The 16201-nt window shown below is 28.9% G+C and overlaps 1 protein-coding gene across 1 annotated transcript; it reads right to left on the minus strand.

The window, feature by feature from the left end:
- Positions 1 to 11612: 11612 nt before the first annotated feature.
- Positions 11613 to 13029, minus strand: LOC107846830 (phenylacetaldehyde reductase-like). The gene is made up of 3 exons (XM_047394339.1): positions 12854 to 13029; positions 12506 to 12699; positions 11613 to 12331 (listed from the first exon to the last, which is right to left on the minus strand). Exons 2-3 carry the CDS (start codon positions 12682 to 12684, stop codon positions 12193 to 12195), a joined length of 318 nt encoding a protein of 105 aa, XP_047250295.1. The 5' UTR covers positions 12685 to 12699; positions 12854 to 13029; the 3' UTR covers positions 11613 to 12192.
- Between the last annotated feature and the right edge of the window lie 3172 nt (positions 13030 to 16201).

Genomic DNA, 16201 nt, shown 5'->3' on the forward strand with positions numbered 1-16201 from the left:
ATTGCATATTGTATTTAGCCGTGACTATGTACAATTTGTATTCTATTTTCGTCGATGTATTTGTATTTTTAAAGAATTATTTTATATTTGTATTTATAAGTTGATCGTATATTGTATTTGTATTTGTAATTTCATTTGTTTGTATTTGAATTTGTAGTTGACAACATCATTTGTATTTTTAAACATTAAAAAAAAATTGTAATTTTTCATTCTATGAAGACTCGTATTTACATTTATTGATACAATTTGCATCATAATAAAAATAAAAAAAATAAATTATACAAATACAAATGTTACATCTGTATCAATGACACATGTTTATACAACTTGAACCATATGCATACAAAATGATACTTGTTTATATACAAATATAAATGATAAATTTGAAATACGAAATACAATGATATATTTGCATTGAAAGACAAATTGCATATTTATATATTTTAGTCTCAACTAAATACAATTAATCAATATACTTATTTATATACAAAAATACGAATGAGAAATTATACATATTCACAACTAAACTATTCAACTACAGATAATAAATTTATTTAAAATACATAGTATGATACAAAAAAATATAAAATATAAAATCCACAACAAATGAAAAAATATAAAAAAAATAAAAAAGGAGAAAAAATGGCCAAAAAAATAAAAAAGAACGATAAAAGAATCAAAGAAGATGCAAAAAAAAATAGGCCACACAAACACACTTCTCACGTTCGCTTTCGGTTAAATTTATTTCATCTCAAAATATCAACAATAAGTCCATGGTTCTTTAATTAAACCTTGCAAAAAAAAAAAAGTTTGCAGAAAGAAAAAAATATATAGAAAAAAGATGAAAATATGATTTAAGCTACAATTATGGTTGTATTAGCGTGTAACTATAAGGCTACAAAAATAAATGAATAAAAAATAAAAATAAAAAAATAAAAAAATAAAAAATAAACAGAAAGCAATACAAAAAGGAAAAGAAGAACGGAAGAAAAAAAACTGAAAAACAAAAAAGAAGAAGAGAATAATAGAAAATAGAAAAAGAGAGAAAATACATGAGAAAAACTATGAATTGTAATTAAGAATAATTAATAGGCAAGAATGGGCTATGAATTATAATTAATTAAAAATTAGGCTTTAAGTGGTAATAAAAACCTAATAATAACTAATCCGGATAATTCTCTCCCCCCCCCCCCCCCCAAAAGAAAGCTATTTAGGAGACAACGATTTTTTATTTAAACTTCTTGGAGTATTACTGGGATTTTCTATTGTTTGTTTTAGGGGTTCCTTGTTGTAACAAAAAAAAGAAGCATCCAGTGGTATTACCATAACGGAAAAAGCTCAAAAATACTACTGAACTATCTGAAATAGCTTAAAAATGCTCCTCGTTAGATTTTTGGTGCGAAAATGCCCCTTCATTAAATATTTGGCTCAAAAATACCCCTCCCTCTAATGAAATTCGAAAAAGGATCAAAAATACCCTTGAAATATCTGAAATGGCTCAAAAATACTCATCTGTTAAATATTTGGCTAAAAAATACCCCTCCCCTTAACGAAAGTCCACCAAGCATGCCACCTAGATAAAAAAAACTACGTGGCTATGCCACATTACCATCCACATGTGAAATGTTAGTATTTTTTAATTATATGACATTCCTTTCTTCTTTATTTTTATTTTTCTTTTTATTTAAAAACGTCAGTGAAATGGACAAAACTTATACGGCTTTTTCATTTTTAATCAAAATAGACAAACGGTGGTAACATAATATGTTTTTTGAAAAAATTTATTAAATGTAACATCGCTATTATCAAATTCCTTTGATCATCTAAAAAATAAGTTTTTTCTTGTTAATAGGTTTAAAAATATGAAACCCAACAAAAGAGTCTTATTAAACTGATAAACTCATTAATTATTAGGCCATTATAAAATTTAAAATTAAGATTTACTCGTACAAGTAACAAATTTCAAACTAAACTTCAAATTAGTTACTCGAAAGATGTGTTTGATTTTGCTAGCTTTTACTCAATGTTAAAATGATTTAATAAATACCTCCTCTAATCTAAAATTAATGAATCTTTGAATATGACACATGTCTTCAAAAAGTTAATGAATGACATAATTAAAGAATAATTTATCAATATTAAGTATCATTTTACTTCTTTTCAAACTTGTTCTAAAAATAATAAGATTATTCATCAAAATTGAATTTAGAAGAATGAATTCATTTCGAATGATTAACAAGTGTTAAAAGGAATTCATTTATTTTGAAAAAGAATTTGCATGTAGTAAATTCAACTCTATTATTAGTATATCAACATTTGCTAGCTTAAAAGTTAAAATTCTAGCTCCCCTTTCGAGTCAACATCAGATCAAGATCAAGCTGTCGCTCATCCCAAACGACAATAACAAGATGAAATTTAGAACTTTTAAAACACTAATGAAAAGGTGAAAGCTAGAACTTTTAAAACACTAATGAAGTAATTAGCAAAAGATTGATTTTTTGGTTTTTTCGTTTCACTGCTTTGCAAAAAAATAAAAATAAAAATAAAATAAAAATAAAAATAAAAATAAAAATAAAAATAAAAATAAATAAGAAAGGAATGTCATATAATTAAAAAGAGCTAATACATAAAAATGACTCTAAACTTGACACCAAATTATAACTTTGATCTTAAACTTTGATAGTGCACAAATATAGCCTTTAACTATTCAAAACTGCATAAATATGACCTCCAATCCTACGTGGCAAAACGTGTATTCAACACGCAAAACTGGGCGCGTCTAGCTTAAAATCTAAGGGCATAATACATAAATATGATCTTAAACTTTGACAGTGCACAAATATGACCTTTAACTATTCAAAATTGCACAAATATGATCTTTAAATGACTATTCACTATTATTTTTTCATTATTTTCGGCTCAAAGATGAAAATGACATTTAATTTCTTTTGTCATTGCGAAAAAAGAGCAATATTGAAGATTTATTAATTAGGCGGGTCAGCCTCATGCGAAAAAATCGAGCGGGCATGTATATATATTATAAAGCAGAGGATGGATTTAAGTTATATAATATATCTAAAAATTATTTATTTAAATATTAAATTAAAGATGAAACTATACTAATAATAAAAAAATTATAGTTGTAATAAAACGTTATTAAATTAATGTTATTAAGGATAGTAGTAGTACTATATTAAATTAACGTTATCAAATTAACGTAATTAAAATATTATTAAATTAACGTTATTAAAACGTTATTAAATTAACGAGGGGCGGACCAATGTAGTTGCCATGGGGTTCACCCAAACCCCCTCCGTAAAAAAATTATGTTGTATATATATAAGATAGAAAGTGTATATTTATGTAAGTATATTAATGTTGACCACATAAAACAAGGCACTTAGATAACCCAGTGGTGTTATTTGCTCTTCTTGGGCGCTTCCTTCAGCCTATTATGCGGGTTCGATCCCTGCTAGTGACTGTTTTTTTCAAATTAAAAAAAAGCTAGGTGTTGCTGCTATAGAAATAAATAAGAAAATAATAATACTAATAATTTTTTTAAATTAAAAAAATTTAGGTGCTGCTAATATAGAAATAAATAAATAAATTATAACAACAACAACAACAACAACAACAACAACAACAACAACAACAACAACAATAATAATAATAATAATAATAATAAAAACGACGTCGTTTTAACGCAAAAAGTAAAAATTTGACAGTGCACAAATATGACCTTTAACTATTAAAAACTGCACAAATATGACCTCTCTCCAAGTCAGCCCTTTTAACGTCGTGGCACCGTATGATTGGATTACTTTTCCACGTAGGCGCGAGTGAGACTCTCGCATGGGGTTGCAAAATCGGAGGTCATATTTGTTCAGGTTTTGAATAGTTAAAGTTCCTATTTATGCACTATCAAAGTTTAAGGTCAAAATTATAATTTGGTGTCAAGTTTAGGGTCATTTTTATGTATTAACTCAATTAAAAAATACTAACATTTTACATGTGGATGGTAATGTGGCATAGTCACATGGTTTTTTTTATCTGGGTGGCATGCTTGGTGGAATTTCGTTAAAGGGAGGGGTATTTTTGAGCCAAATATTTAACAGAGGGGTATTTTTGAGCCATTTTAGATAGTTCAGGGGTATTTTTAATCTTTTTCCAAATTATGTTAGAGGGTGGGGTATTTTTGAGCCAAATATTTAACGGAGGGGTATTTTTGCAGGGGCATTTTTGAACCTTTTCCATTACCATGAAAACAAACCTTTTTTAAAGTAAAAGTCAACTGACTCTTTTATTTTGGGGTAAAACCGAAGAATAAATAAAAAATCAATCAATCATATTTGTTATAAGAAAATTATATCATATTTACTACATCTAATTATATCTCATGAGTTATAAGAAAACCTCCAACTATTTGTATTCTCTATTTAATAAAATATCTTCTCAACTACTTGATCAATTTATTAATACAATAATCTATAGAATTGTTGGATGCTCATTTCCATTTCTCTTTATTAGTATATATTTTTTTCTTCTTTTCAAATCTTTTTTCCATTCTTTTCATCAATCATGTGATCAATAATCAAAGGGAGACTATTGAAAAGATTTGTCAATATGGTTACTATGATGAAGATCATAGATTTATCATTCACAGATTCTTCTTGTGTAATAAGAACCAAACACAAGTTCAACCAAGGATGAAGAAGAAAGTTTGATGGCGGTGTAAAATTCATCAAAGAAAGAATGATCAAATTAGTTTCGAATAAATTCATTGTCAAAACGAAGAAAAATGTATAATTCATCAAGACAGATGACCAAATTAGATTAGAAAAGTAGATATTTTTGAATGATTTATTAAAAAAAATATAGATACACTTATTGTTGCTTATTTCAGATTTGTCAAATAACTGTTTCACCAAATACAAAATGTATTATTCAATAACAAGATTTTATTATAAAGTTGTACACTTTGTTTATACTGCTTATTTTGTTGCTAACATAAAATTTAATTGATATTTTACTATATAAGAATTTTTAAACATGCAATCTCTATTTAGATATAATTGTAGTTTATTAGAAGATGATATCTATAGTTCTTTGACCAAAAATTAATATTTTTTTGACTTTTTTTTGCTTTTCAATTTTATTTTATTTTAATTTTTCGTCTTCTCAAATTTTATTTATTTATTTTGTGCATTACAAATTTCAAAAACTACTTTGTTAATTCTCTTAATTACACCTCATCTTTTCCTCTTCTCTATATTAATCTATTTTAGGTAAAAGAAAGAGAAAGAGGAAGGAAAGATTCCTACCAATTGATTTTAGAAATTTATGGCAAAACAGTTTATTTTTTTTTTAATTTTTTTATTTCTTTTTAAAATATTTTTTAGATTTAGATTTTAAAGAAGATGAAATTTATGAAAGCATTAACAAATTAAAGGTAAATACTTATAAACATCTATAAATAAGGTGATAAGGTGATGTAGCATCTCTTTATCACTTAAAAAATCTTTTTTTTTCTTTTCTTTTTAAATATTTTTCTCCATTTTACTAAATAATAATAATCTCCTATCTATTTGAATTAAAAAATATGTTAGCTTAATACATTTAATTAAATGAAAAGTATTGTACCGTTGTGACTTGTAATAATTCAGCTAATGAACACTTAGATTACAACTATAACTGTTGCGAATAAAAACATCAGTTACAACTATAGAATGTAAAACATTAATGATTTATTAATGTTGCAAATGCTAATATTGAATTAACTTCTTTATTGAATTAATATTGTAATGATTGAAAATTAAGGCACATCAATTAATGTGTTTAACTACCCAAAAGAGATTAAAACATTTTACATGAAAGTATTTTAATGTTTTCATGTCAAAAAAAGACTTTAAATGTTTTCAACTTATTTAATTAGATATTAAAAAATTAAGTCATAAATTTAACAAAGTCTTTAATGACTGCATGAAGCACAAATAATTTTATGACCGCGCGAAGCGCGGCTAACTTCACTAGTACTATCATAAACTTAGAAATTATTTTGTAGTAAGATTTTTTTTTATTAAAATAAAATTATAGATTTATTATGGTTAATATTAAAATGATATTAAATAGGATACTTAGTTGAAGAAAAAAAGTGAAAAGATGATTTCGTCTAAAAGAAAGTCTTTTTAATGAAGAACAAAAGTTTAAACAATATTTTTAAAGCTGTTTACATTTTTAATATTAGAGATTAGAGATAGAAATTAAACATTTTTAATATTAGAAATTAGAGATTAGTTGGAGAGATAAAATATGTAAGAGGACATTTCATTATAAATAGGCCAAACACATCGACAGGCCCCTTAACTTGGCACTATCTTTCACTTTGACACCTCAAGTGGACGTTGTTCACTTTTGGCACCTCGAGTAGCTATAAAGTGTGTCACTTTGACACCTTTTGCTGATTCAACATATTGTATATGTTGCACTACACTAAAGGCGCGTGAGGAGCTCTATTTTATGATTTTTGTATTTTTTTTACCTTGTCCATCTTCCCTCTTTCTTCTTCCACCAACTCAACCTTCCACCACCATTAATAACCATTACTAAGCTTTCAACATCAGCTTTAAACCTTCTTCTTCCCCATCCATCAGCTCCACCTTCCAACATCACCACCATCATCCACCAAACCACCACCAAATTTTTGAATTTAAAAAATAAAGAAGAAAAAAAAATCACATACTAATTTTGAAAATTAAAAATCACATCTCCATGATTGTTGTAGAAAATTAAAAATAGTGTAACCAAATTTTTCGCATAACCATCATTAATTTTACTATTCACCTCGATAATTTTTGCACCACAATTAAATTCAATATCACCATCAAACTTACCTTCACTTAATTTTCATTAATTGAGTCTACTCTTAAATGTGATGCAACTAAAATATATCAAAGATATATCTGCACGAAACCATACTAAAGCAACTAGACAACAACATCTCCTCATCACCAAGTAGAAATTACCGCTTGTTTCCAACCTTGGCGGAGCTAGGCAGCATCTATGTGTTATAGCTTATCAAAATATAAAACCAAGTTTGCCTTGGAACTAGACATATTGGAAGTATAACTTTTATTTGTCTTTGTTATCAAGTTTATTTTCTCCTATTCTTAAAATTGAGGCTAAACGGGTTCCTTCTTAAAATAATTTTTTTGACCAATTTATTTTTGTTGAGACCAAATTATTGTCAATTTAGATGGAGGGTGAAAAATTATTGTAAAATATTGTCAAGTTATTGTGAATTTGATGTCAATTTCGTCGGATTGTTGCAGTGGTTGGAGGTGGGGATTTATGGATTGGAGAAGACAATATGAAGGGGGTGGGTGGGTGGGGGTAGGGGAGGATGGGGTGGAGGCAAACGATTTAGGGGTGGGGTGGGGGAGGGTGGCAGAAGAAAATTTGGGGGTGGGGTGGCGGCAAACAATTTGGGGTTGGGTTGGGTTGAGGAAGATGATATGGGGTGGGGGGTGGTTAGGAAGTTGATACAATAAGTAGGGGTGGGTATATTTTGATTTAAACCGAAAAAACTGAAAAACCAAACCGAAATTTAATTTTGGTTTCGGTTTTTCGGATCGAATTTGGTTTGTAATTTTAGAATTTCGGTTTGGTTTTCATTTAAAAAAAAAAATTCGGTTAAACCGGAAAACCAAAATTTTATAAATAAATAAATAATATATATATATATATATATATAATATTTAGTAATTCACATTCATAATTAACATTTAACAGCAAATTTGCATACGCCGCAGGCTGTTTATGGATTATTTTAGTGACTTAAATATTTTATGGACTATTTTGGTGACTTTGGACTGTTTTATGAACTATTTATGCAAGATTATATTATATGTAATGATTAATGACGTTATGTATTATGTTAAGCTTTTGATTATTTTATTTCGTTTCATCCATGTAGAGTTATTTATAGTTATTTATATTTGGGAATGAAAAACAGGTTTGAAAAAAAATATTTTTTCTAAAACAACCCATCAATTTAAATGCTTAGTTATGAAAAAGAGAGGCTAACTACTTTAATATTTCAAACTGAAATAAAAATCCGAAATAACCGAACCGAATTTGTAAAAACCGAACCAATCCGAAAATCAATAAACCGAACCGATATTAAACAATCAGACCAAACCGACTGAACGCGTACCCCTAATAATAAGGTGGGGGTGGGGTTATTAATATTTTTTTTAAAATTAATTATATAAAATTATTTTTATAAAAATGAGAAATGTCCTTTTATAATTGGTTCCTTTCTACATTATCAGTGTGTGTAATACAAGCACACGATATATTTTTGTTGATTCAGCAAAAATTGCCAAAATAACACCCGTGTATGCTACTTGAGGTGTCAAAAATGAACAACGTTCACTTGAGATGGCAAAGTGAAAGATGGTACCAAATTGAATGGCCTGTGGATGTGTTTGACCTTATAAATAAATTGCTAGCATATGACATTAATGTACTTCCCCCATAGTATGTCAAAGCTTTATTTTGGAGAAGGACATAAATTAAAAACCACCCCTAAATGACTTATCTAAAACTTACAATGAGTCTAAACCTATGCCCAATTGACGTGTTTGTCAGTAACAGTCGGGCCCTATCTTCTTTCAAGGCTTAAAGATTTTTACGTGTAGATGCAAAATGAAGGGTCTAATTATGGATATATTATCTTTTCCAAAAATCAATTAATAATTTTTTTTAATTACTATAAATGGAGTATTACAGCTGAAGCAGAAAGTAATCAACAGAAACAAAAGACACAGCACATCCTAATCAAGGTAGTGAAACCACGAGATTTTCACCAACCACTTTACTAATTAGTCAACAAAATTCAAATTACGACCTATGCAATTATACTCTTAAATTTCAAACCCTTGCATTAACTCTGTTGTAAGCACCCTCCACAATAACATTATTGTAAAGACACCAACAACATACAACAATAGCTATCAACTCAGAATTGTGATAAAGGAGAGAAAACAAGACACCCACACTGGCCCCTAGATGAGAAGTAGGCTTGCAATGTACAAACAAAAACAAAAACTCAATCAACCTAGAACAAAAAGATGTTTTCCCTGTGAACAAGATTGTTTTTCAGTTGTTGAACCTTTTTCTTCGATGACACATACAATAACTTTTGCAGGAAGAAAGACGATTTTGATTTTGCAAAAATTAAGTTTTCTTCTCATGTAATGTTGTATATATATATATGAGAAATGATGAGAGAGAAAAACGATTCTCATTGGAAGAGAGGGAGGATCACTGCAGTTTAGTGCTGACAGAGGACAGTATTGTTATAGTTGTCACGAAGCAGACTTTACGAATGATAGTGGCACAAACCAGGTCTCTCAATAAGTTTGTCAATCATCAAAACTACAACAATATAAAGATCTTCACAGAGGCTATCACCATGAATGACTCAATCAAAATGATGACCTAAAGTTGAATCATAAAAAGTAACTTAAAACTTATTTCGTAACATACTGATATTCAAATACTAAAGAGACATAAAACTTACTTTTTGTTTTATGAATATACATAAGTAAATATTTTAATGATAAGATAGTTTGAGCGTGTCAAAAAAAAAAACACAACAAATAATTTAAAATGAAAAATGTATTATATAAAATGGAGTAATACATAGAAATAATTATTATTTTGGGCCTAAAACAATAGCTTTAATGACTCTACCATTGAGCCGACCAAGGCTATCAAAAAGATCCCCACTTGGTATAATTTTATCGTCTTTACAAAGACCTCTATCATCCATTCTTAGGAGGAAAAAGATGATAAGTCTTTTACACCGAATGGCGAAAGATAACTAAGTATTTCTCCTTGTTGGAGTAATTAGAATAACTAAGCAAAATTTTCATGATGAATTTTCCTATTTAAATCACAGTATACCGAGCTTCAATATCTAAAATGGTTGAAATAACACAAAATTTTGAATATTTTAAATTTATGTTGACAAGTGTTTCTTCATTGCGATCATGACTAGGATCCTTGTGACCACAAAGAGCAATCCAGCGAGGCCCTACATGATCGCAAATAGACTCACGCGACACTAATAATCGTCCATTTTGGGACTTTAGTGCCAAAACCCACTCGAGTCCCTTGGGTCCCAACCCGAACCGAACCTTCAAACACGTTCCAAATGATTACATTGACTTGTTCAAAGTTTTGAATCCTAAAGTTTAACGTCGTCAAGTTCCAAAATTAAGGTTTAGATTGTTAAAAGAAACCTTTCTATAGAATTTTATTCTTTCTCTATAAAAAGAACAAATAATCAAAGAGATAATACATAAATATAAATATGATCCTAAACTTAACACCAAATTTTCGTGTGAGACTGACCCACCTAATAAATAAATCTTCAATATTGCTCTTTTTCCGTAATGACAAAAGAAATTAAATGTCATTTTCATCTTTGAGCCGAAAATGATGAAAAAATAATAGTGAAAAGTCATTTAAAGGTCATATTTGTGCAGTTTTGAATAGTTAAAAGTCATATTTGTGCACTGTCAAAGTTTAAAGTCAAAGTTATAATTTGGTGTCGAGTTTAGGATCATATTTATGTATGACGCCCTTAGATTTTAAGCTGGACGAACCCAGTTTTGCGTGTTGAAGACGCGTTTTGCCACGTGGGATCGGAGGTCATATTTGTGCAGTTTTGAATAGTTAAAGGTCATATTTGTGCACTGTCAAAATTTAAGGTCAAAGTTATAATTTGGTGTTAAATTAGGGTCATATTTATGTATTATCTCATAATTAAACGTATTTAAAGTTTTTGAAAGGGGAGTCTTGGACTGGTAAAGTTATTGTCATGTGATCAAGAGTACAACGGCTTTAATGCCCGGGCTGTCTTCTTTTTTTTTATTTGAAGTCATTGAAAGAGATTTGCTGACAAATACTCCCTCCATTTCATAATAAATGAATTGTTGGATTTTGGCACAAAGATTAAGAAAAAATCATTAAAGACATAAATTTAACACAACTTTTCATTTTTACCCAAAAAAAGAAAAAATTGACCTTGTAATACCTTTTCAAAAGTTAATTGGTTGTCAAATCATAAGGGTAAATTTGGAAAAAAATTCAATGATTCACTTATTTTGAATACCAATAAATACCCCAAAATTCACTTATTCTGAACGGAGGGAGTAATAAACTAGGATTCCAAAATTTGATTGAAATTTTCACATATAGAGAGAATATGGGAAGAATCCCAGTAAAAAAACCATTTAAAAAAAAAAAAGAATCAAAACAAAGGAGGCATACATAATACAGTAAATCATAAGGAACGTTAGTGTTGTGAAGCCAAATCTAAGGAAAGGTCTGTGAAATGTTGCAAAATTTAAGTACCTAACTGGAATTCGATGGGGGCATTTTTCATGCATTTCCCCCTAAAGGGAAATGTGATAAATGTAAATGCCAAATAGCTTATGGATGCATTATGTCTACAAATTGCTCAAAAATGTCTTCTTTTTTTTTAAAAAAAAAACAAAGCAGGAAATACTAGCATCGACGCTGGCTCAGATAGCAGGTACCTGTGAAATAATAGAAATGTGTGTCGACCCATACACCATTATTATTAAATAGGGAAGAAAAACATACAAAACCATCCTGGTACAGTTCTTGCACAAACATAAACAACAGATCAAATGCACATTTAACATAAGGTTGCTAAATATTACAACACTTGTAACATCCAAAGTCAGAAAGATAACATGGCTAAAAAGTAGTTTTAACAAAGCCAAGATAACCATCAATACAAGTGATGGCAGACATTAAGCGCTTACGCCATTAAAATTCTGGATCACAAAACGACAAGTAGTGAAGGTTTGATTATCCCAATCTTTCCGACGGATGATGGACACAAACATAAGCATGTTCTCTAAAATTTGGAGACTCGGAGCCTGTTAGGATTGACTTAATTTAAGTGCTTTTAAGCCAAAATAGCTTATAAGCACTTCTGTAATATTTGGATAAATCAAAAAAGTGCTCAGAAGCAGTTGGTTCTAAGCTAAAACTATAAAAATAAGCCAAAAGTCAAGTAAGAATTTTTAACTTAAAGCTTATAAGCCAAAAGTCAATCCAGACAGGTTCTCAATCACACCACGGTGGTTCATCTCAATAAAATTTCTTCTCTTTCAAGCTTTCAGCAGTTTCTTTGACACTTTCAGCCAAGGGAGTGAACTCAACACCCAACTGTTTTGCTTTTTCAATGTTGACCTGGTACTTTGGCGGAATTGGCGTATCATCAGCACACCTGGAGGGAAAAACAAATCTAACAAGTAAACCATATGAATTCAACTACTAGCCGCACCACTATGTAATTAGAGCATGCTCAAGTTATTTTGTGAAACACCACATTTCAAAATCAAAGATGCACATTTCAAGAAGATAAACCCTATCGAAGATATTACACGTAGAAGAAACTTACTTTTCTGGAAGCTTCATTGTAGGGCAAAGCTCCCGTAATATCTTTACTATCTCAGAGTAGTGTGCAACTGACTCAACCATTAAATATCTACCCTTAGCTGAAGGGTTTTCAAATGCTAGAATATGCGCAAGGGCGACATCTTTCACATTAACCCATCCAACTGTGTAGAGTTTGGACATGTTTCAGCACCTGCCCTGAAAACAATTAAACTTTACCATGAATACCAACACATTGTAGTAACATGAACAGGACCAAATTAAGTGCAAACCATATTGGAAATTAGGAAGAAGCACAGTAGCTAAATGGGAGGGAAACTAGTTACTCCAGGTAAACTAAGTTACATCTTACACTCGAACATAATCTCCATCCTTTTTCAGCTGGAAGAGATCATAAGGAACACACTGCAAGTAGGAACAGGGAGTTACAGTAGACTGTACATAAGAATTGAATCAAAACGAAACAATACGAGTAAGATTTGACCAATATGTAAGACTTGTCCTCCTAAAAAGACCACAACCAAATAAATTTGCAATACCTATCACTTATCAGAGTTGAGGATTAAATTTGATGGGTGTTTATTCAACTTTCTATTTTTATTCAAAAGTCCTTTCCTTTGTTTTGTTAGACAAAACTAATTTAATTTTGTCACATCTTTCACAAAAGTCATTTTAATATAATTTGATTAAAATCCTACATAAAATGTGAGATGAAATTTTACAAAAAATTTCTTGTGTTTGAGGATAGGTTCAAAATGATCCCCCAAATATACTTTTGACAAGTTTTGGTGCTTTAAGTTTACTTATATGTGAGTACATTTGATTTTCTTCAAACACTTAACAAACTCTAATTGTTAAATTTTATAAAATTCTGAAAAAAAAAATTCAATATTGAGTCACATTTAATTTAGAGGTTTATTATCTGCAATTTTTTTTTTTTTTTGATTTATTACAGAATTTTGTGTAGCTTTCTAGATTAATTTATTTATTTGTAGAATAATTTCATAGACCCCTTCACAAATTTCGTTTTTGAAAGTTGATCTCTCATGTTACATATGATACCACACTTACTTTGAATGTTTTGATTTCTTTATAACAATTATTTTAATCTATTTATCACTATACAAAACTGTATACTTGGAATTAATTCTTTTATGAAATAATAGAAAACTAAGGAGTGAAATACATTTGTAAATTTTTCATTAGGCCATCATTATCAAATTTCAACAAATCTTTTAGCTCCGTCCCCATCCTCTCCAAAATATCTATCATCCAAATTTTTTTATTTTTTATTTCATAATAAATAACATCATTTAAATTTTTATTTCTTTCCATAGTCAATATAATGAAAATAAAATTCACTAAAATTATTATAAAATAATTTGAAAATCATATCAACTTATTTAATAGTATAATGACAATATGAACAAAATAATATGTAGAAAAAGTAAAAAAATGTCTATAAATTAATCAAACAAAATACTCCCTCTGTTTCAAAAAGAATAACCTAGTTTGATTTGGCATGGAGTTTAAGAAAATAAAAAAGACTTTTGAATCTTATGGTCTTAAATTAAAGATATGTCAAATGTACCAAAATGCCCTTCAATCTTATAGTCTTAAACATGCTACGTGAAAAGTTAAAATTTAAAGGTTGCTAAAAAAGAAAAGGGGTCATTCTTTTTTAAATGGATTAAAAAGGAAAGTAGGTTATTCTTTTTGAAACGGAGGGAGTAGTACATTAGTAAAAGGGTAAGTAAATGAAAATGTAATTATTGCATATTTATGATAAATAGATTTTAATTTTATTTATTTTTTATTTTACCTTTTTTCAATATCATTAATTTAGTAGGTGGAGTTTGTCAATGAAATAAAATGATTCATTTTTATTAGCAATATAGTGGATCAAAACTGCTTAAAAGTATATGTGAGGGGTCATTTTGAACCTACCATTAAACACAAGAGATCATTTTTATTTCATCTCAAATTTTAGGTAGTGTTTTAACCAAATTATATCAAAATGACTTTTGAGAAAGATGAGGCAAAGTTAAATGACTTTTGTGTAATAAAATAAAAAAAATAAATTTATGACAAAAAATAGAGAAAGGACATCAACCCCCCTCCCCCCGAACTCTTAACTTACTTTAACACTTAAACTAAACTTTTGTTTATTTACCCCCTTAAAATCTTTAAAGTGAATTAATTTAACCCCTCACCAGCCCGCGTGCAAACAAGCATTGTTGGGTGCATAAAAACTTAATCTTATCTATTTATTTTCTTTTAAATACCCGTTTGGACCCCCCCAACAGTTATATCTGATTTTTCTATAAAAAACCCTAATTTATCCCCCTTCTTCTTCAGCTTTAATCTAAAATTTCTTCAATTCATGAAATTGATGCAAAAATTAAAATTGCTCTCTCTTTATTTGTATTAAGCCACATAAATTTGGGATTAAAAAAATACAAAATCGAATTGATTTTAGCTTCGTCTCCTTTCCGTATTAAGATATAATCTCATTCATTACTTTATCTTTGTTTTATTAGGAATTACTTTCGTAATGAATTTTGAATTGCTTTGTTTATCGTCTCCTTTAATTTTGTTTCTAAATTTTATCTTATTTGGTGAAATTAATTTCTTGTAGCACACAATAATGAAGTCAATTAACTTGAGTAAATTTTGTATGGAAGTAAATGATTCTGCTTTGAAGCAACAAGTTCATTGTAATCATGAAATTTTGTTGCATTTGAAGATATCTTGGACTTCAAGTAATCCTAGTAGAAGATATTGAGAATGTCCTTATTATGGGGTAAATATCAAATTTTGCGTTTTCTCTTGTTATTTCGACAGAATTGACTAAGAGAAATAAGGTTAATTCATTCTTTATTTGTTACCATTGAAGGGTCCAAGATCTTGCGACTTTTGGTGTTGGAGGAATACAGAAGACATTGATCCAAGGTCCAAATATGTAATTCCTAAACTAATAGAAAAACTAGGTGAGCTTGAGAATTTAGTTGAATCTTGTCATTTCAATGAAGTTGAGAAATTGATTGAATTGAACAAATCAACAAAGGAAAGTTCAGAAGAAGTCGAAAAGCCTAAAGAATCCAAACACGATGATAATGAGATTAATATGAAATTGGAGAAGTTGGAAGAAGAGATTTGAAAGATCAAGGAGAAAGAAAAGAAATGGAGATGAATAGCTGAAGGAAGGACTAGAGACAATACTCACTTCTTTGTTGTGTTTTTTTGCTGTATATTAGTAATAACTTTAAGCTATTTAGTTGGGATGCTCTATATGAAAAATGGTTCAATGAGGTTACCGTAGCACTAGGTTGTTGTTAGATTATGTATTGTAAATTATTGTATTGAGTAGTGCAACTTCTTTTGTATTTGGATTCTCTTATATATATGAAGAAGAGAAAGGCTTTTAGATGAAGTGAATCATGTTTGTTTGAGTATCTTTTGTAATGGTGCAACTTATACTTCTTTTATGTTTGTTTGAGTATTTATTGATTGCATTTGAATCATTTAATAGCCAAAAAATAAGTGCATGCAACAAATTACAATTTGAAGCTGCAAAATGTAAAAATACTGCAGGCACAACATAACAGAAATGCAGTCACAGCTATTGAGATTTCAATAGAAACATTAGCCAAAAAAATACAATCACAACTGCTGATATTTCAACAGAAACATTAGTAAA

This window comes from Capsicum annuum, chromosome 1, assembly GCF_002878395.1.
Source record: "Capsicum annuum cultivar UCD-10X-F1 chromosome 1, UCD10Xv1.1, whole genome shotgun sequence".
Taxonomy (NCBI): Eukaryota; Viridiplantae; Streptophyta; class Magnoliopsida; order Solanales; family Solanaceae; genus Capsicum; species Capsicum annuum.